At 38.4% G+C, this 22,103-nt stretch overlaps 1 protein-coding gene across 1 annotated transcript in view; it reads left to right on the top strand.

Annotated features, from left to right (window-relative positions):
- Positions 1 to 22,103, top strand: part of CEP192 (centrosomal protein 192) — a 77,583-nt gene that overhangs the window by 25,659 nt on the left and 29,821 nt on the right. The window contains exons 23-38 of the mRNA XM_059843441.1: positions 164 to 304; positions 3,083 to 3,147; positions 3,229 to 3,420; positions 6,248 to 6,371; positions 6,497 to 6,627; positions 8,643 to 9,660; positions 9,774 to 9,897; positions 10,977 to 11,148; positions 12,433 to 13,330; positions 14,448 to 14,596; positions 16,222 to 16,452; positions 17,890 to 18,015; positions 19,008 to 19,142; positions 19,326 to 19,389; positions 20,435 to 20,574; positions 20,693 to 20,785. Of these exons, the coding sequence (XP_059699424.1) occupies positions 164 to 304; positions 3,083 to 3,147; positions 3,229 to 3,420; positions 6,248 to 6,371; positions 6,497 to 6,627; positions 8,643 to 9,660; positions 9,774 to 9,897; positions 10,977 to 11,148; positions 12,433 to 13,330; positions 14,448 to 14,596; positions 16,222 to 16,452; positions 17,890 to 18,015; positions 19,008 to 19,142; positions 19,326 to 19,389; positions 20,435 to 20,574; positions 20,693 to 20,785 (3,803 nt within the window). The remainder of the gene's footprint in view (positions 1 to 163; positions 305 to 3,082; positions 3,148 to 3,228; positions 3,421 to 6,247; positions 6,372 to 6,496; positions 6,628 to 8,642; positions 9,661 to 9,773; positions 9,898 to 10,976; positions 11,149 to 12,432; positions 13,331 to 14,447; positions 14,597 to 16,221; positions 16,453 to 17,889; positions 18,016 to 19,007; positions 19,143 to 19,325; positions 19,390 to 20,434; positions 20,575 to 20,692; positions 20,786 to 22,103) is intronic.

The following is a 22,103-nucleotide window of genomic DNA, read 5'->3' as shown; positions in this document are numbered from 1 at the left end:
TTAATTCTGATTTGCTATTCTTTTCAGAAACACTGATTGTTGTATGTTGTACTTAACTCTTAGTTATTTGCTGATGACATTAGTTTAAGCTTGCGGTTGCAGTAACTTTTGCCATATCCCTTTTTTATTTAATCCATAATGTAGCATTTGATGTATCTTTTAGGTGATTTACCACACAGCATTGTCTATCAAAATGAGGAGGGCAAATGGGTGACTGATCTCGCATATTATACTGCATTTGATGAAGAACAAGATTTAAATATGTCTGAATATGATCAAAGAAATGAGGAGTTCATTACTGGCCGTATGTAGTCATCTTTTTCAGTTAACTCTTGTTGTCTGCAATAATATTAAGTAGACTTTCTTCCTTTTTTTTTTTTTCACTTCAGCAAATCAGTACTTGGTGTTTCAAAGTCTCCAGGTTTTAGATACTACAAATTATTTGGAAGCTGATGCTGATAGTAGTCTGTAATGATATTGTATCATTATTTATAGTTCATTGCTTCTTTCTTTGTTTCCTACTCTTCCCATGAAGTGTGTTTTAAAACAAAACAGAAAGCATTCTAATATTTGTTGTTGGTACCTATTGTATGAGCTAAGGCAACTCCTCTCACTTCCACAGTTTTTCCTTTGAACTTTAATGATTGTTTTCCTTTCTTGCAAGGAAAAGAGAAGAGGAGTAATTTGTATTGAGTGATGCTTATAAGAGAGGAAATAATTATCAATAGGAATTACTACAAAATCAAATAGAATGCAAACACTGTCAAAATTTGAGAGACTTGAAAGTGTTGAATTGTCCAGCTGCTGATTTTTTTGTGAAGTCCTCTAGGAATGTCTTGATGCTGAAAAATGGTAGTGGTACTGAAAAATGTTGGAGCTTTTTGAGGGACTTTGGGGCTCTCGTCTTCCCTTGAATTCCAGGCTTTTGAATCTCTGTTTACATAAAAAGTTGTTCATTATCCTTAAGCTATGTCAGACTGATCTTCATGAGAGTCTATATATTTGTCATACTGGCTTGGATAATACACATGCAGTGTCATAGGCAAATTGATTCCTTACCACCAAAATGTCATCTGCTCATCTGTTTTGTAAGAGATTCAAGCAATGTGTGCAGCAGCATTTCTCCTAATCTCTCCTAGTTTCTAAAGCTGACATGTAGGTGGGCTAATGTATTCTCAAGATGTCCATGGTCCACTCAAGGTTCTTCTTTCTTTCAAAGTGAATGATGTCCAATGCTGTTTATTTTGAATGAGTGATCAAACAGGGTTAACTGGTTGAAATAATGTTTTTCAACACTGTAGTGGTTTTCTGATGGTTCAAGAAAATACCATTTGCGTGACCCTTTCCCATCTATTATGTCAGTAATGTAGAACTCATCCATGATTTTTCAGAATCATTATATTTCAGACACCTTCTTTATCTTAGAATTGAGTTGTGAGGTGATTAGAATATTTGACTATTGTAAATTTTTCCAAGGCTACTTAGGTTTTTCCACCTGATAGATTTTTTTAAAACGCTTCTGCTTTCAAGTCAATGAGCTTACCTCTTTGTGTGGTAGATGATAACACACTGACAGATTCCATTTTTCTGGCTGCTAGTCTGCTTGTCTGTCTTCAATGGTGTGTGACAGCTGAAGAAATTTTATTTTTAAGGTCAGAAAGGACATGTTACGTCTTTGGAGTCTCATTTATGACATGTCTCTCTGTCAGCAAACTGTGCACACAGTGTGTTCTTGTATGGAGTAGTGCAGGACTGCTCACTTGACAGTGTTGGGTGCTTCAGAAAGTCTCTGGAGGCTGTAGGGCTCATTTAGAAGATAAAGAACTGCTGCTGACTGAGAGTTCAACTGAATATAACAACATGTCATTGATAGTGCCTTTAGGAGATGAACTTGGATTGCTCAATAAAGAGGTATTCCAGCTTGGTTTTTTCCTCAGAGTATGTGTTGTGACTTCCCATGAGTAATTTTATGGATAGCAGCTGTATTCACCTTACAGGTTTGCATCCATTCTCAGCTTTTGCCCTGTGCCCTCTATGCCTAGGGATGCCTTGTGTACAAGGACATGTATTTTTGAAGTTTTGATGAGCTTAATGATGCATTAACATTGCAGTCAGGTAGTAGAGTAGTATCTCTTGATCAATTTTTCACAACATTTTGGTGAAGGGATTCTTAAGTGTTAGTTGTTCTGTAGATGGTAATTGGGAAAATAGTTCAGGCATTTGAATTCAAAAATAAGATGGAGTTATTTGGCCTGTTAATTTGCATGGGATTTTCATTAATAGGTACAAGCCAGTATCTTTTTTTTGCTCCTATTCAAAGGTACCACCTTGATGGAAAAAAATTTCAGCCTCAAAAATAGTAAAGGTTTGATCTGAGTTAGCTATATGATGTTTGGTCCGGGCTAGTATGGGTATAATAATCTGTTGCAGTGAGGGAAGTTGGGATGCTCAATGTGAGAATTCAGCAAGCTTCGTTTATTGATTAGAGCATCAGACATTTAAGCACAACACATAATAAGCTCATGCATATTCTGTAAACTAAGCAGTCTATTGGTTATTCTTACTTCCTCCTTCTTTACAACTTACATCTCTCTTTTCTCATGCTCTGCTCTTGGCTACAGCATCTTTGTTATCATAATACAGCTATACTCAAGGCTATAGCATCTTCACAAGTGCGGAGCCTCAGATTAGCTGGGTCTAGTACTTTTCCACTTCTCAGCTATCCAGAGCATGTCTATGTGACTTTTGTCATGTAACCAATCCCCAACAATAATCTATAAAAAGTTATAGTTTAGCGTGGGGCTAAGGCTGTTAGAAACTTTCTTTATTCACCACTAAATTAATTTGCTAAATGCTGATTTTACTTTGGCTTCTAGAGATCCAGCAAGTACTCCTTTAAAACTAATTTCATATAACTTTTCTCACCAAACTGGGATTGAATAACTCCTAGCATGTCCAGACTGTCTCAGATCTAGAATTTTATAGTGCAATAACTTTCCATCGAGTTTAATGATGACAAATAGGAATGATGGTACTTTGTAACTTTTGCCTTATTTTAATAAATGTTCTCTTTGGTTTCAAGCTGAAGCAGCAGCTATGATTGCACAAGACCAGGAAGAATTTGAGAAAGCACACAGGCTTGTGCAGGTAACTAATGACCTCAAAGTAAACAAAATAGTTTTCTAATTTATTTACAAGTTGTAACTTCTGAAATCTCTTTGTCTGCAGGCAGGAAAGATAGGCAGTCCAACTGCATCTGAATTAGCAAATACTTCGTGGAGATCTGCTAATAGCTTCTTTCTGCCAAGAACATCTGATCTTCATAAAGATGCCAGCTATTTACGTTTGTCTTTGGGGGAGTTCTTTGGTCAGAGATCTGAAGCTCTCGGATGTCTTGGTGGAGGCAGTGATGTGAAACGGGTATGTTATCTGTTGTCTTAGATAACATAGGTTCTAATGTCATCATAGCACAAGGATTTCGTATTGTCAGAGCTTCATACCTTCTTGATGTTTCTCACAGGCAGCTCCTCTACACACTGACTGTTCCAGGTCCTTGCAGTAGTAATCTCACTCCTCTCACTCCTCTTTCCTTACTCTTATATATCACTAGTTCTTGCTGGTTACAAGTGTGGCCTGTCAAGATCAGGCCTGCCTCCAATCTTCAGCAACTGGTCCAGCTGCAACTCACTGGGGGACAAGATGACCCTCTACAATTCCCCCTTTTTCTTTTAACCACAGAGTTGCAGCATTTCCAGAAGTACATATTCAAATAAATTAACATTATGACATAATTCTAAATGAAATATGCAAATAAGAGTTATACAAGTGTTCAAAACAGCATGTTACAGCACAGACATATATATATATTTCTAAATATTAGTTCAGTCCTACAGCTTTTCCCAGTTTACAAAAGCACTTACCTTCAAGGTCGTTTACACTCATATTTAGCAAACACCAATAGCTGTAATTGATAGATTTTGCCAATAGTTTACTATTCAAGTCCTGTTCCCCGCATCCACGGGGTTGTATGGTCAAATCCCATTTCCCCCACATCCACGGGGTTGTGTGGTCAAATCCCGTTTCCCCCGCATCCACGGGGTTGTATGGTCAAATCCCGTTTCCCCCGCATCCACGGGGTTGTATGGTCAAATCCCGTTTCCCCTGCATCCACGGGGTTGTATGGTCAAATCCCGTTTCCCCCGCATCCACGGGGTTGTATGGTCAAATCCCATTTGCCCCGCATCCACGGGGTTGTATGGTCAAATCCCATTTCCCCCGCATCCACAGGGTTGTATGGTCAAATCCCGTTTCCCCCGCATCCACGGGGCAGTATAGTTTAGTCCTGAATCCACGGGGCAATATAGCTTAGTCCCAAATCCATGGGGCAATATAGTTTAGTCCCTAATCCACGGGTCCTCCCAAATCCACGGGGCAATATAGTTTAGTCCAGAATCACGTCAGGATTGCCATTTGTTGTCCTGGATAACATGGGTTCTAATGTCATTATAGCGCAAGGATTTCGTATTGTCAGAGCTTCATACTTTGATGTTTCTCACAGGCAGCTCCTCTACACACTGACTGTTCCAGGTCCTTGCAGTAGTAATCTGATTCCCCTCACTCCTCTTTCCTTACTCTTATATATCACTAGTTCTTGTTGGTTACAGGTGTGTCCTGTCAAGATCAGGCCCGCCTCCAATCTTCAGCAGCTGATCCAGCTGCAACTCATTGGGGGACAGGATCACCCTCTACATGTATCTACATTTAATATTGAGAAACGAGGAAAAACAGGACAAACAACAGCCAGCCCTGGTTTTGTTGTTTTGTAAACAGTTCTTTATCTGATCTAATTTTCTAAGTTGACTTAGGAAGGAAGTTCTCTGAGTGTTACCAGGTGTGGGTTGACTGGTTTCCTACTGGAATTTCTGATGTCATGTGCTGCCTGGTGTTATTGTTGAATATTGATCTTTGCCTTTTGGTCGGGACCTAACTATGTGTAGGAATAGAGGGAGAAAAGTACGCCATATACAGGAGGCATGCTGGAAGTCCCAGCAAATTACCCACACAGTTGAGTGAAATGCTCAGACAAGGGTATTTAAACAGTGAGGGCATCTCAGAGTGGCTATTGATAATTGATGTGCTGTCTGGGCAATGGCCAACTTCACTAAAATTTTAATCATCTAGATTCTGACTTAACAACATCTGTATACTTCTTGCATCTGGTGGATACCTGGCACTTCTGTCTTCTGCTGTTGGTAGACAGGATCTCACCTGTGTTTCATGCCAAAAAAAAAAAACCAACCCAAAAAACCATGGGAATTGTGTACAATGGGAAGAAGTAGCAGTCACACATGCTCCTGTAATTCATTTGTGTCATGAGGAATTTTTGGAGTTGGCAGAGTTAGAGTCTGTCCTAAAGGCTTAGTGGCAGACCATGCCTTCAGGCAGAGATGATGTGTTGTATTTATTTATTTTGAGTAACTAGTATAAGTAAATTGTGTTCTGGTTTCAGTTGGGATGGAGTTAAGTTTTCTTTGTATCAGTTAGAACAGTGCTGTGTTTTGGATTTAGTATGAGAATAATGTTGATGGCACACTGATGTTTTGGTTGTTGCTAAGTAGTGCTTACCCTAAATCAAGGACTTAGGAGTGTCTCATGCTCTGCCAGTGAAGCAGGTGCACAAGAAGCTCAGAGGGAGCATGGCCAGGACAGCTGACCCAAACTGACCAAAGGGATATTCTGTATCATGGAACATCCTACTCAGTCTGTAAACTGGAGGGAGTTGGCTGGCAGCCATGTTCAGGGACAGGCTGGTATTGGTCTGTGGCCAGTGAGCAATTGTGTTGTGCACCACTTGTTTCTCTTGGGTGTTATTCCCCTCTCCTTCCTTTTCATTACCAGTTGTAATTTATTCTTGTGTCAGTTATTAAACTGCTCTTACCTCAACCCACGAGGTTTGCCTATTCTTTCCAATTCTTTCTGTTGGGAGGAGGTGGGGAGTGAGCAAACATCTGTGTGGTGCTTAGTCCCTAGCTGGGGTTCAGCCGTGCCAGTTGTTAGTTTATTTTATGTATGTATGGGAAGTGCAGTGTATGTGTTCAGATTGGGCACTTGCAATGCTGTGTTATTTCTTAGTGGTATGAGAGGTGTACCAAGCAAGCACCGTGGGCCAAAACTGCTTTGGAAGTGTATTGAACCTGTTTGTTCATTATTAAATTTACTCATGCTGTATTCTGGGATATTTTCATAGCCATCTTTTGGTTACTATATTACGTCCCCGAAGAAAAGGCAGCCTGTTCCTTTGCTAATGAGATCTGATTCATCTGGAGGTGACATCGGCCGAGAGATTTCACAGTTGTCTGAGGTGTTTTCAGGTACTTATGGAACAGCTCTTTTTTTCTGTGGGGCATTAAGGGAGCACCTGCATCCAAGAATGCAGGGTTTTAGACAATTTCCTTACTGTAAATTAATTACTTTTTTTTTTTTTGGATGTTGTTAGATGACTCAGAAGCACAAAGAAAAAAACCGGCAGATTTTACCAGCTTTGAAGGTTCAGGGCATAGGGTGGATACTACTGCTGGAATACATGAAAATATTAATACAGAAGCTGCTGCCAAAAGTAAAGCGAAGGTATTTCTCTTGTATTTTTCTTTAAAGTGCAACTATGAACTGAAACAAAATTCAAATTATTCCAGTTATTATTGCTTCTTTGAATACAGATAAATTTTGACTTTCACATCAGCTCACTGATTTTTATATTGATCATTTGAATCCAAGTAGGTGCCCCTATTTCAAGGATAGTTTCATTAGAATGGCATGATCCAGTAGTAGTAGTAAGTCAGGTGATACTGTCACCATCTCGTTTTCCTTTTTCTTCCCACTTCACTTCAGGAATTGTTTAGTCTGTCAGCCCATAGTTTTTCCGAGACTCATAGGCTGTTGATGTTCTGTGATCAAATTTTTGAATTTCAGCTGTGTCTTCCCCTTCTATTTTTTTAATGAAACAGCTTACCTTTAGTGTTGGAATAAAAGCTTTTAGTTGATAGCATTTAAGAATATAAGCATGATGCACATCTGAAAAAAGTGTCTTTTTAGTTTGGTAGTCCTTGATACCTACCTTCCCTGCCTGTGGAACCTCCCTAAGCCTGCTGTCAGCGCTCCTCCTAATGCAGGCCAGGATGCTGTTGAGCTTCTTTGCCTGGCTTGTGGTCAACTTCCTGTCTGCCAGGACCGTCGAGTCCTTTTCTGCCAAGCTGCTTTCCAGCTGGTTGGCCCAGGGCCTGTACAGGGGCCTGGGGTTATTCCTCCTTTTGTGCTGGTCTTGGCATTTCCCTTTGAAAATCTCAGCCAGTCTTTCTGTCCACTTGAGCTCCCTCTGAATGACAGCTGACTCTCCTGGCGTATCAGCCACTCCTCCCAGTTTTGTATGATGATGGAACTTGCTGAAGGTGTCCTCTGCCCAGTCATCCACATCATTAATGAAGTTGTTGAACAGTACTGGTCCCTGTCTTGATCCCCAGGATACTCCCTACCAGTGAGTGACTGGCCTCCTGAGGGACTTGGTGCTGCTGATCTACCCTTTGAGCCTGGCAGTTCAGCTTGTTTTCAGTCCAGTCATGGTGTACATGTCTGCTTTGTGCTTTGATGGGGATGTTGTTAAGTCATGCATACATATCTACAGGAGGACAGGTGTTTTCAGTTCTTCCTGAGTCTGTGTCTGTGTGAGAGAGACAGAAAGAAACTGGGCTCTGGACCTAACTGTCTATACCTGCTCTGTGCCCTTTGCTAAGAATAGCCAATGTGAAAACTAAAGAAGAAATCAAACTTGAGTTGTCGCAGTGAGGGAAGTCTCGGGACAGCTCAATATGAGAGTTTGGCAAGCTTCGTTTATTGATTAAAGCATCAGACATTTATGCACAACAAGTAATAAGCTCATGCATATTCTGTAAGCTAAGCAGTCTGTTGGTTATACTATAAATATCAATTCTTATCTTGCTCCCTCATTCCTTATGACTTACATCTCTCTTTTCTCATGCTTTGCTCTCGGCTACATCATCTTGCTGTCAGACTAGAGCTATACTCAAGGCCACGGCAAGCTTGCAGGTGCAGGGACTCAGATTAGCTGGGTCTGGTACTTTTACAACTCCTGGTCAGCTAACCAGAGCATGTCTGCATGGCCTTTGTCATGTACTTAGCCCTCTACATTGAGTAACAGAAAAAGCTGTAGGAATAGCTGTGTCTTCTCTCTGCAGAGGGAGATGATTTCAAGTTAATTTGGATGTTACTGTATATTTGGTCATGGTAACTTTTCTGCTGTTTGTCCCTGATAGGATTTTACTCCCAGTTCTTTCAACTGAACTAAATAAAGCATTTTAGGATTTTAAAAGTTTCACAGTAACTAAGGCTTCCTAGTAGAAGGAAGAATTATTTATTATTATTATTTAATCTGGAAAGCCTTTGTGAAGTAGACTTTAAAAACCAGGAGAATGAGAAGGCCTGTTGCAGCATTCCTTCTAGACAGGTGTTTAAAAATTCATCAATGAAGAATGTTAATATATTGCCGTATCCTGAAATGCAAACATGAAACAAAACACTGAACAAAAATTTTCTTACTGTGGTGCTTAACTCGTTTTGTTTTGTTGTAGGACGGAATTGATAAAGGCGAGTTTGAGAATAGCTTGTCTAATCATTCTGACTCTGTCTTGAGTATCAGCACAATTGCAAATGCTATTGCTAATGCTTCCTCCAGTGCTGAACCTTCCCAGCTAGCTGCTATGATAATGGCACTCTCCAATAAAAGCAAAAGAGCACGTGTCCTTCCTGGAGCTGTTAAAGAGGCTGAACTCTCTGCTAATGAGGCATTATCTAGCAGTGAGGAAAATAGCACATTTGATATGGAAAAATACCTCAAAAAAACAGACAAGAACAGATGTGAAAGTGAATATGAGAGTGTCAAGAAACATGAAGCATCTGTCCAAAATCTAACATCTGATACCTTTTTAGTGGGTAAAGATAAGCATAAGGATGCTTTTGGAGAAGACTGGATGAATAATGACAGCAAACGGCAAGGAATAGAGAAGCGATTGTTTGACTATCTTAATGAAGAAGGTGACAGACAGAATTTTTCTAGTCTGTCTGGTGTTTCCAGCCGTGGAGATGGAATTGCAGATCATGCTCGATGTTCAGAAAAGTTGTCAGATTTGGTAAATCGTAAACATTTACCATCAATGGACACTGATATTAGATCAGAGACACTTAACGAAAATGAAGCCCACGCATGTGGAATTCTCTCAGCAGCAAAAATGGATGTGGCACAGCGAAATCTGCTTGCTTACCAGAACAGCAATCTCACTAATGCATGTAGTACAGGGGAAGATAGAGAAACAGTAGATCAAGCAGCAAATGCTGTTCCTGAACTGTGTAATGATGTGGTGGAGGGAAGTGCAGGAAATACTGTGTCCTTCAGCAACTTAAAACCTGACAAGCAATTTAGTAAATACGTCTCAGTAAGTCCTACAACAGCCAAGCCTGTGCAGAAATTGCACACTGATGACAGGAAGCAAAATACAGAGAAGAGAAACGAGGATGCCAGTACTCCTCGTAGGGGGAATGCAAAACATGTAACTTTTGAGAAGCTGTCCCCAACTTCGCAGAATAGTAATGGTAAGTAAACCTATATCGATGAAATTATTTGTTGAAAAAGCTTTTTTTTTTGTCAGTAAACTTGTTTCCTGTCCATAAATTAATGTGGTACTTAAATTTTGTTTATTTGCCAGAGCATAAACCTGTACTACCTGAGTGTGACTTAAATCTGGAGGGTGAGCAGTGTAGCTTCAGGCCTTCAACTTCACCTCTGATTCACTCTTCTCCTAGTGAGACTTCTGGCACAGCATTTTCAGGGTAAATTTCTTGGTGCAGGTTATAAGAATTAGTGATTCATGGGGATTGTTGAAGGATCATGTGTTTGTTTGAATGTTGACTGTGATCTTTATTAGGCTAAGACTTCATTTTACACTAAGCTGGACATTGTATAGACCAATGAAGATGTGTTTTTTAAACTTAGAAGTATTTTGCTCTATCTAATTCTCTGATTTATAACATTGCTTATTGTGGGAGAGGGTGGGTAGAAATATTTGTGTGGCTTTTGACTATTTTGTATTTTGATACATACTTGTGTCCAAGGTTTAGGGTTTCCTTAGCAGCTGAAAGAACAGTGTTTCTTAAATGAGCTCCCATAACAGTAAGTGTCATAAGATTACAACTAAATTAATTCTGTAATCTTAAACACAAACATGGCCAGTAGCTAATGGTTGTGTGCAGTCTCATAAGATGAGGCAACTAATTTCCCTGACTTAACTTCAAACTTCATTGTTTGGTATTTAACTACTGTTTGTGTTTGTATGTGTTATTGGAATTTCAGGCTGTCTGGCATTTCTCAGAAATTAATATGTGCAGGAGAAGATGTATTTTTGCAGGCATGTTATATAGCTATGAGGATTTCCAGGTTAAATTGTCGGTGACTTTAATTGTTGTCATTTTAGCTTATTTTGTTGAACAAAGTGCTGAGAGATCCTGTGTTTTCAGCTATTTGAAATTAAGAGAATCTCAGCAGTGAATAGGGAAACTAATAATGTGATGAGAGGTCAAGTGATTAACTTGACTTTTTAATCAAGTTAGATACAAGTATATTGATTCACCTCTTTTAATAAGTTGTATTGCTTCTGTGGCCTTACCATCTGAGTTCAGTTTTGGAACTGATGCTTTATCTATATGGATTTATATAGAATGAAAATGCGTTTTATGTACATCAAAGCCAGAACTTGTAAAGGTTAATTGAGAGCTGATTTGTCATTTCTACTGACTGCATTTAACAGAACAGCTAATTAGAGTAGTACAAGTAATGAATAACATTGGTTTTCTTGATGGCAGCATTAAAAATATATATGTTAACACTGGCATATTTTGAATCTCTTTTTCAGATCTGAAGTGGACTTTACTTACCCATCACATTGTCAGGAATCTCCTTGGAAAGGGAATGTGGTACCTCAGTCTGTTTACTCGAGTCCAAGCATGAGCAGGTTAACCTATGTCTCTGCATCTGGCAGTACCTGTAAGAACTCAGCAGTGATGCATAGTCCAGGGGCATCCTGGGTAAGAAAAAAAAAGACAGCACCTCACCTTTGCCCCTAAATCAAAATTTATAGGTCAAATTAATTCTAAATTAGGAAAGCTTAAAGGGTTTTCAAACAGTTTAGGATACGCTGTGCATAGGGAGAAGGTATTCTTCTTTCCAGCTTCTGAGTTATAAGGAAATTTGAGTTTTGGTATCTACTGTGCTAAATGCACACACTCTAATAAATACAAACATAGTAAAACAATCAAAGAACTAGGAACTTTTGAAAAAGTTTGAGTTGATGTATTTTTTCCTTTAATTTTTTTCAATAGTTTCTCATGAAGTCATTCTGTTCTTGGAATGTGCTGCAGTACTCCAGTAGTATTTTGCAGGATCTGTATTGCTTTCATCACACCTGAGGCTCCCTTGCTGTTCAGCTTCAGCTGTTAGAAGAGCAATTTTCCTGGTTTGTTTTTTTTCTGGAGAAGTGTTTATAAATACATAATGTAGCTTGTACTACTTTTTTCAGGACCGAAACTATAATTTTCTACCTATGACAGCCATTCTGACTGTTTTTACTTGTTTAGAAAAGAATGTACACTGAGGGTGACATTTGTGTTCAGACTTGCAGTCTTACTGAATAAAATAATTGGCAGTCTTTTATGTGAATGTGCATTCCTTGGAATCTGGAATCTGTCACGTCTCCCGCTTTCCAAAGTGTGTGTAATTGTGGATGGAATTTTACAAAACAGACAGATACAACCTGAAGAACCATTCTAACTTACACGCATGTCTGTGTAAATATGAGTGTCCATGCCAACGACACCATACCTTTAAAATGGCAGGTCTCTGGGCTCCAGTGATTTCTTGTAAGCGCACAAAGAAAATGCTTGTATCAGTGCATTTTCATGCATCTCAGATCCTTTTCAGATAGTGATTTGGTTCAAGGGCATTCAGTTTGTGTTTTTTTTAATAGTATGTCTGGTGTGTTGTCAATGCTGTTTTGAACACAAATCTAAAAATACAGCACCACAGAGATTGCTGTGGAGAAAATCACCTCCATCTCAGGCAGACCCAGTAGAATGTGTCTTAAGGATAGCAGACAGGTTGAAGCTGCAGGTTTTCTTTTTCGAGGTGAAGAGTCACAGTTAAAAAAGTAAAACTTCTGACAAGACAAACTTGTTTATTTATATTGGATGGCAGTCCCAGTAATGATCGGACAGGAAAGTTTCCTGAACAGGCAGTACCAGAATTAGGTCTGTCTTATGTACCCTATTACTTTTCTTAAATATGTAATACTACATGTTACAATTGTTTACTAGGCTGAAGATGCTGGTGAACTGAGCACAACAATAATTCAGGCCAGCCCAGTTCCTCTGCAGGAACATAGAAAAGGAAATCTAGAAGAGCGCTCCTGCCAAAGAAATAGAAGAAAAGCAGTACTTCGTATTGACCAGGAACAAGAAGAAAATGAACTTGCTGGTCTTCAAAGAAAACCTCATAATGCACTGGACCAAGAAGTGGCCAAAGAAGGTTTTCTGAGGGTGAATCAGCTTCCATTTATTCCTTCAAATGTACCAGCAAATCATGAAGAGCTAGACCACGTTAAATCAGCTTTACCAAGTAAACTCTGCACCTTTCCACCACTTTCTGTCAACGTTGATGCACAAGAAATGTGTCAGGATCAGACAAACAAAGCACAGAGACAAGGATTGCCATCTCGGAATGTGTTACCTGTGTATTCTGGATTAAACACCTGTTTGCCATGCAAACAAAACTCATCTGGTGAACAGCATGTTCATGTATCAACTGTTAAATCCCATGTCACTGCCTCTGAGAGTCAAGCAATTTCTTCTTCTGTCCCCCCCTTGCTTACAGGGCATTGTCTTGCAACAAATCCATTTGCACAACAGCATCTGGGAACTAAACAACCTACAGGAAATGCAGTTCTGTCTCAGTTTCATGGCTGCAGTGCTGCAGGTTTTGGACTTCCAGCAGGGCTTCCTTGTTCCGGTATCCCAGCAGGACATGTTGAAAATCCACTTATGTTAGGAATTCCTTTAGGTCCAAATATCGGTCCTGGCTTTTTGGGTGCAGCTTCAGCTTATAATCCACACAGTACTTCATGGAATAATAATATCTTAAATATAAAACCATGTACTGCTCAACCTCTTGGAGCTGGGGGAAGAGTGTGGGAGCTGTCGAAGTCACCTGGTATTGGTGAGTGTGATATTTACAGTGTGCTTGAAATACAGCTGTGGACAGGAATGTGATAGTGATGTTGCTTATGTTGCAGTAAATAAAATTAGGATGGTACTAAGTGTAACTGCAATTTTTGTTTATGCAAACCCTATTACTAGTTTAACTTGTTTAATGTTGTTCTCAGAATTGAGTGTCTATTCTTACAGCTCCCCTAATGGTCTTAAAAAATATTTCTCAGAATTTCAGCATTCTTCAATATTAAGTAGTTTTGTGTTTGTGTAAAGGATCTAGAACTACCTTTCACAGAAGGAAGAGAAATCCTAGCTGCAGTTCAAATTAGACAAGAGCATGACTTGTCATGCTCTTGAAATTTCATTGTATTTTATCTGGAAAGCAGAGGACATTTCTATTTCCAGCCTGATTTGGTATTAGCAGTCAGTGAAGGCCAAAACTCATAAGAAGTCTGAACCCCATGGAAGGTTGAAACTGTTTGCTGGTTATGAAGGGAAAGACAAGCTGCTAAGTGTCCTCTGTCCTTTCTGCTCTTACTTGGTGTCGAGACTTAGCTCTAAACCTAAGCAACACAAATTATTACTTAATTTTAACAACTTATTTTAACCTACAATCTTGCTGTACTTTTTTTTTTCTGGCTAATTCTTTCAGCCTAAATGACAAGCTAGTGGGGTTGAAGATTCGAATCTGTAACAGTTTAGAGCTTGTTTATTGATTGTTCCAAATAATTGTTCTTAGTGCATTTTAAAATAGTGAAATACTCCTTACCTACTTTTATACTTAAAAGATTTTTTAATAGTAATTTTCAAATTTTCTGAGTTGGGCTAGTGCTGATTAAATTGTGACCACTTATTGTTTTATGTTAGGTGTATATATAGATATACTTTGTGGGTCTGTATGGAATGTGCCATTTCCATAAGTAGAACTTTAAGATGCAAATTAAAAATGATTGAAATTTCAAATGTCATGCTTATGGAAAACGTCCTGATGAGAACTGTAGGAGTCAAACCTTTCCTTGCCTTAATGAAGCATTTGTCAGATGAGTTCATAAACTTGGTGGCAGCCTGAGTGCTCATTTGCTTCTGAGTACTTGTAACTAACAGGAGCATATTTTCTTCCAAAGGGCATATAAAAGTACCAGAAGAACTGAAGTTCCCTAATGCCTGTTGTGTGGGAATTGCATCTCAGACGGTTCTTAGCATTTATAATCCAACTGACAGGTGGTTGCAGGTCAACATTGGAATACTCAGTGTTTCAGTTAATGGGGAAAGGGTAAGAGTTTTGTTTTTTTTTTTTTTTTCATAAAACTGAATAATACTGTAATCTTTCCAGATATCATGTGTAAAATCAAAGCCCTCTTTACAGATCTGTGATTTTTTTCCCCTGTTTTATCGTTAATATGCACAAAAGCAATGCTACTTTCTTTAGCCAGGCCACCTGACTTCCTCCAATAAGTAGACTTTGTGAGGTGAATGCCACACGAGGTGATTGATCTGTAGAATTATATTGTGTGTATGAAATGTGGAAGGTTTGAGTTTATGAGTTATTCAGTCCCACCTTTGTGTATGCAAGAAAAGGCAACCCTAGGCCAGAAAACATCCATGCTGAGGACTGTTACTGCAAAAAAAATTTTTTGGCAGTTTGCTTCTCTTTTTCTTGAAATCAGGAGATATTGAGTGGTGGAAAATGAGCAGGCTTTTTAGAAGCCTTTTAGAACAGGCTTCAAACTAGATGGGTTGTTCTGTGGGTTGTAGGTAGCTTGTAGGCCATACATTGGCTGTCTTGCACTTCAGTTTTGTTAAATTCTATATAATTATATTATCATACTAATAGTTCCAGAAGTAAAAAAACTCGAAAACTTGAGGATGGGTTAGATTCAAGGTCCATCAGAAGGATTTAATTTCTTTTATTGATGAATACACTTAATAGAGAAGAATATAAAACAGAACAAGCATAGGATACTCCGAGCTTCTGGCAGTGTGATACCTGGTAACTTCAGTTAGATGTTATTTCTGTTCTTACTAGTTTTTGGTGTAGTGCTCTTTATCTAGGTAATCTGTTGAAACTATGCAGTGTTGTCCACAGTTCAGTTCAGCTGTTGATTGTATAAAGTATTGCTTTTTTCTTTTTTAAAATATGGTTCATGCTGTTTTTATTTGGTCCGTATTACTGGGGAATAGCAGACAATTATTTGTTTTAAATATTGCATCTTAAGAGTCTTAGAAATCTTGATCACATCCCTCAGGGATAGTCTTCCAGCAGGTGTAGTATGTGTCTTTCCAGGAGTATGATTTCTGGTTTTGATCTTGTTATCTTAGAATGCTTCCTCTTTAAAGAACATCAGGCCACAATTCTGTGTGCTCCTATATATATGTATGTGTGTGTGTGTATGTATGAGAATAAGGATTTGTTGCATAATTTTCTAATCAGCTTCATAGAGCTTTTGTGCAGCTCCTGTAACCAGCAATTCTGTTGGATCAAGAGGTGATTTTTTAAAAATGAAATTGCTTTACAGTTGTTTTCATGAATAAATATATGCAATTGTTCACACAGTGTGATTAAAACTGATGTTTTTTTCAGTCAACTTTGAGATCCACTGCTGTTCTTTCTCAAAAATCAGGGTTTTACTTAATAATTTTCCCAGTGTCAAGCTTTCACTAGATGGTAGAAAGAAACCTGAGCAATTTTCAGGCTGACTTGTCTGTTTAAATTAAAAGAAAAGGCCTGCAGTTGAGCAGGATGCAAATGGGCCATGGATATGAAGATGCATTAATCAAATGGAGGAGAAATATATTCAAAATGTCTGATTTAAGCAGCCAGATAAACATGGTATTTGGAAAAGGAGATGTCTTCTGGTAAAAGGCCTCTTTGCAAATGACAGGTATTTTGTTTTTCAGATGGATCCTATGAAATATCAATGTTTGGTTTTCAAGAACAAAACCATTGTAGGACCCTACTCTACCAACGACCTGAAAATACTTTTCTTGCCTTCCTGTTCGGGGATCTTCCAGTGTATCCTCAATGTTTCATCTTGGCCAGTTTCTGCAGATGCTGAGGCAATCGTACAGTCAGCAGCTTTGGCAAGCAGGGTAGTTCTGACAGCAGTTGCTGAAAATCCTAATTTAGAAGTAAGTTGCTGTTTATTGTGGGTCTTTCATTGTTGCAGTTTTATGAATAATTTAATGACACTGGAGAATAAGAGGATTGCAAGATTGCACCTCAAAGAAACCTGGAATTTCATATGTTTTGAGTGGGAATAGAAGAAAACTTTTGAGAAGCATATTGTTATCTGGGAAGTTCCAGTTGTGCAAAAGCAGCTAGCTAGAAATGAAGGATTCTGTGTGGAAAGAATAAATTAAAAAATACTTTTTCGTTGTTAAAAGACTGGGCATTACTTTTTCATTGTTAAGACCTTAAACATCCGATGCTTACTAGGTGTCTGCTCTGTTGGATTGAGAATTTAATGTAACAAAAAGCATTTATTTCCAATTGTAAGGATTTCTTTATTTTTTACATCAAGTAGGCTTTGTCTTGGTTTCTCACTACCACTAGCTTGTTTATGATTGTAGAGAATATTTTCTTATTTTGGGCTAATTAAAAATTAAAAGTAAGTGCATGTGTAAAGCTCTTGTGTCTTGTGTCTTATCATGAAGAACAACCAGGTGGGGAGAGAGTGTGACATTAATAATTAAATCTGGCTTCAAAGAATTCTAGATTTAAGAGTATGGACAGACATAAAAAGGCTTGATGATACTTCTGGAGGTGCCTGAACAAATTACATGGTAATCTGTGACACGGTTGATAAAAGTAAAATTTTCAGTCATCAGCCACAGTGGACATTTTCATTTATGGTGGTCTTTTAACTTGCTTTGGGCTAATGATGTGTTTTGAAGTAATGAATGCACACAAATTGATGTAATTTTTAATGCCTCTTCCATAAATTTTAATTTGTTTTTAATGCATTTTTTATTCTTTCACATGTAGTCCATTCTCCATGTTATTCATAGTATATTCAAACTTGTGTCATGTTCAAATAAAATTTAAACCTTGTGCTCAATCTCTGCATGTTGTTACATTCCTGAGATTGGAAAAAGTACCAAATAAAAGCTGTATTTTGCTGCAGATCATGACACTTAAGTGTTTTTAAGCTAGCAAAAAGTAACTGTCCCTTATTTTCTTAACTTTCAACTTGCTGAAATGTGTTTTTAACTGTCTAAAACTGACATTTCTTACTTGCTAACAATAATCGTGGTTTTAACTTACTTTTAATTTCAATTATCCAAAATAATTTGATTGTATGCTGGATTTTGGTGGATAAGCATTGCACTGAGATTGACTTAATTGACTGAGGTAAAATGCATGGGAGATAACCAGTTGGCTGTGGCCCCTTCTAATATCAAAGAAAACATGATTCTTAGACTCTTCCTACCCCTGGTAGGAGGTTTGATTCTGTGTGGGTATAGGGTAAAGAGGGTGGAATAGAGGAGTAACATCCTGGTACTTTTGTAGGTAGTGTGTTTTGAAGGTTTTCCTTTCTTCTAAGTTCTCCTTTGTTTTAAAACCAGGTGGAAACAGGAAGAGGAGATTACCTGGATTTTGGTGACTTGCCTTTTGGCAATTTGAAGGCTCTTCCCCTAAAACTTATCAACAAAACCCATGCTTTTATGCCAATTAGACTTATTATTAACGCAGTAAGTACAGTAAACTTCTGTATGTGAGAGTTAACATCTTGTGATACTGAATTTTAGTACCCAATCACTTTGTTACATATCTTTAAGAAATATATTTTGGATGCTCTATTTAAGACTTCCCAAGAAATCTTGTTAGTCAGGAAATAAATAGTTTTTGCACGGTAATAATTTGATTCTGCTGTAATGGTACCAACAAAAATGCTTCTGGGATACGAGTGTGGTGTTTTGTTTCATGTCTGTTGGTTACTTTTTGTAGCTTAGCCATGGGAATCCACCTCTGCTGCTTGCTTTGATAGCACAGGGCAGCAGATAGGAAAAAGGTTGTGTTACCTGAGCCTTCCCTTTGAGAAGCTGAGGAAGCTGGAAGATTTCCTCTTCTCTCTGAGAAGCTGAAGACATATTCCACTATTCAAATGGAACAGCTGGCTGTTCAAACAAGCAGCCAAGCTTGCTGCTAACAAGTTTAACATGCTCCCTCTTCCTCTGCAGGAGCAAGAGCAGGACTCTTCTCTTGATCTGCTTTGTTTCCCTCTATATAATAGCCTGTCTGAGAGTTACAGTGTGGTCCTCTGCATCTCTGGCAATGCAGTTTTCATCTTTTTGTCTAGGCTGGGCTGACTGCTGATTTGTGCTATGGGAAGAGCTGGCTTTGTTTCTTTATGCAGGGGAACAAGAAAGGACTGGCCTTTTGTTAAGATGGATCAGGTTGTCTTGGGGACTAGTGATGTTTGGTTTTGAACAGCCAAACTTCTTGAGGGCTTAAGCTAACCAGACTCTCACTAAAAGTCCCCTTTTACTGCAAAAGGATTTCCTATTGTTTTTAGAGGGTTTGCTGGACTATCATATACTTACCAAAACCGCAGCCTAATTTTTGATTCTTTTTTTCCAAACTACTTGGATCATTCAGAACTTGTCTTGCATTTCTCAGCTTTTTCAGCATTGCTGTTACTGACTGTAAGAGATTTAATACTTGTAATACTTTTTTTTGACAGAATGCAGTAGCCTGGAGGTGCTTCACCTTTTCCAAGGAACCTGTTATTACTTCTAATGAACCAATGGATGCAGTTTCTCAGACAGCAGCTCCATCAGTTGTAAACCATGTGATACATGCAAGCTGTGATGGGCAAGTGAGTAGTTGGTTGATTCTTCTTTTTACTTGCTGTCTGAAGTGACAGTGCTGAATATTTGAGTTCACAGTAATAATTTTTGGGCAGCACACCTTTTGCATGTTCAATTTTTGTGGGTGTTTTGTTTTCTCCTCTAACAATTTTTTCCCTTCCATAAGGTGAGTCAACCAATATCTTTTTCAGGATCCTGAAGCTTTAACAGTTTGGGTTCTGTTTCATGCACCTAAGAAACAAATTTCTTCTTCAGGTAAAGCAACTTGATTTTCATTTCAGCTGAAACAGATTTGACTTTTAATGTATACGTGTGTTAGAATTGCAGGAACAGGCTGCAAATTTGAAACCATATTTGGTTTGTGTGTGCTAATATTTCAGGTGTCATACTAATTTTTAGTAACTGTAGGAGGCAGAATGTCTCTGTCTTAATCCTTTGTATATTACCAGCGACATTTTTACTTAAGCGTGAAGCTGTACAAAGTTTGTACTACAAAATGCATGGAATTTGTGTTAACTCTTTTAAGTGATGGTTTAATTCCCTCAGTAAAGAGAACTTTGCATTGACTGCAAAGAAGATAATAAATTTGAAGAAATCTCTTGAGTTGTTCTGACTTGCTGAATAGAAAATAGTATATATATATATATATCAACTATTTTGGCTGGTGTGGTAGGATGGGCTTTTTTGTTTGTGTTAGTGACAATTTCAGTCACATGACAAAAAGGTAAAACTCTTAAATAAGGTCCTCTGCAACTTTCTTTAAAAGAGGAGAAAAAATGTTGCAGGAGTAATGGGAGAGCTGTTATTATCACCCCATGAATATGTTAAGATTGAAGAGTAGCTGAAGTGAGGCATGCATCCATAGGAATGGCCTTCGCTGTTGGCAGACTTGCTTTTGCTACTGAGGAAATTGTTCCTATGTCGCAGTGAGGGAAGTTGGGACGCTCAGTGTGAGAGTTCAGCAAGCTTCGTTTATTGATTAAAGCATCAGACATTTATGCACAACAAGTAATAAGCTCATGCATATTCTGTAAGCTAAGCAAGTCTGTTGGTTATACTATAAATATCAGTTCCCCCCCCCCTTACTTCTTCATTCTTTACCACTTACATTTTCCTTTTCTCACATCTCTCTCTCAGCTACATCATCCTGCTATCAGACTACAGCTACGTTCAAGGCCACAGCGACCTTGCAGCTGCAGGGACTCAGATTAGCTGAGTCCGGTACTTTTCTAATTCTCAGCTATCCAAAGCATGTCTACGTAGCCTTTGTCATGTAACCATCATCTTTCCACATTCCTAGATTCCTTGGGTCCAGCAGAGGAGTTCCTGGCAAGAGTGGATGTGGAAGTGGATAGTCCAGGACCTAGCACTGTGATTAAAAGTATTTTTCTGAGAGCAAGAGCTGGAAGAGCAAGGATACGTTTTCCAAAGGACTTAGAGGTTGGTGTGTATTTACAAACTGTATTATTTCAAGAACAGTTTGCCTCTCCTAGCCTCCTACTTTTGTAATGTTTGGTTTTATTATGTATATATACAAACATACACTTTATTTTTACAGAAAATACATCTGTCTACTACTGTGGGTTCAACAGTCAATCAGCAGCTGCCATTGCTAAATTCTGGAAACATTAGCATACATTTGAAACTTAAGGTAGGTTGGCTTTTCCCTCTTGAAATCATGATTTTTGTGCTGTTCATATTGTACTGAAGCTAGAGGTGAGCCTTGGGATTTTAGCTCAGCTCTGTGGTTTAATAAAAGCTTTACAGGCTTACATATAGGGAATGAAAAATGGCAAAGAGATTTGCTTACTTTTTTAGAAAAAGCATATGGGTGTTCTTTTGCTCAACTTCAGTCTTACTTGTTATAACAAACATACCTTTATGGTTTTTACTAAATTTTAACTAAAATATTTGTTATATGTAAAAGTAGTGAAGCCTGTGGTGCACAGCAGGTGTTAAGTTAGCTGGTAGAGTAAAGCCTGCTTAAGGCAAAGACAAATATTAGCATTGGGAAACATCTGTATTTTCTAACAAAACTGCAGTAGTTTTTAGTGTACATCTTGCCAACTCAGAGATTTCTTTTCAGATAGGCAGTATCTTTACGTGACCTTTTTGAGAATCCATAGAAAGTATGGTTCCAGACTGAAAGATAACTAACCACATTTGAAACTTGCATTTCAAATTCAACAGAAGGAGCAGTTGATTCCATTTTCTGAAAAGAGATGTGTTAGCCCATCATTGCTAAGATCAGAGGCCATGGAAATAGGATCTATGACTGTTGTCTTAGTTATCAGGACTTCTAGCATCATCATAGCACAAGGATTTCTTATTATCAGAGCTTCATACCTTCTTGATGTTCCTCACAGGCAGCTCCTCTACACACTGACTGTTCCAGGTCCATGCAGTAGTAATCTGACTCCTCTCACTCCTCTTTCCTTACTCCTATATATCACTAGTTCTTGCTGGTTACAGGTGTGGCCTGTCAAGATCAGGCCTGCCTCCAATCTTTAGCAACTGGTCCAGCTGCAACTCACTGGGGGACAAGATGACCCTCTGCAATTCCCCCTTTTTCTTTTAACCACAGAGTTGCAGCATTTCCAGAAGTACATATTCAAATAAATTAACATTATGACATAATTCTAAATGAAATATACAAATAAGAGTTATACAAGTGTTCAAAACAGCATGTTACAGCACAGACATATATCTATATTTCTAAATATTAGTTCAGTCCTACAGCTTTTCCCAGTTTACAAAAGCACTTATCTTCAAGGTCTTTTACACTCATATTTAGCAAACACCAATAGCTCTAATTGATATATTTTAACAATAGTTTAGTGTTCAAGTCCAGTTTCCCCTTAATCCACAGGGTTATATAGTCAGATCTTGTTTCCCCCACATCCACGGGGTTATTTGGTCAAATCCAATTTCCCCTGAATCCACGGGGTATTTGGTCAAATCCAGTTCTC

The sequence above is a fragment of the Haemorhous mexicanus genome, chromosome 1 (assembly GCF_027477595.1).
Source record: "Haemorhous mexicanus isolate bHaeMex1 chromosome 1, bHaeMex1.pri, whole genome shotgun sequence".
NCBI lineage: Eukaryota > Metazoa > Chordata > Aves > Passeriformes > Fringillidae > Haemorhous > Haemorhous mexicanus.
Note: the sequence above shows the minus strand (reverse complement) of the source record. Positions and strands in the feature narration are given on the sequence as shown.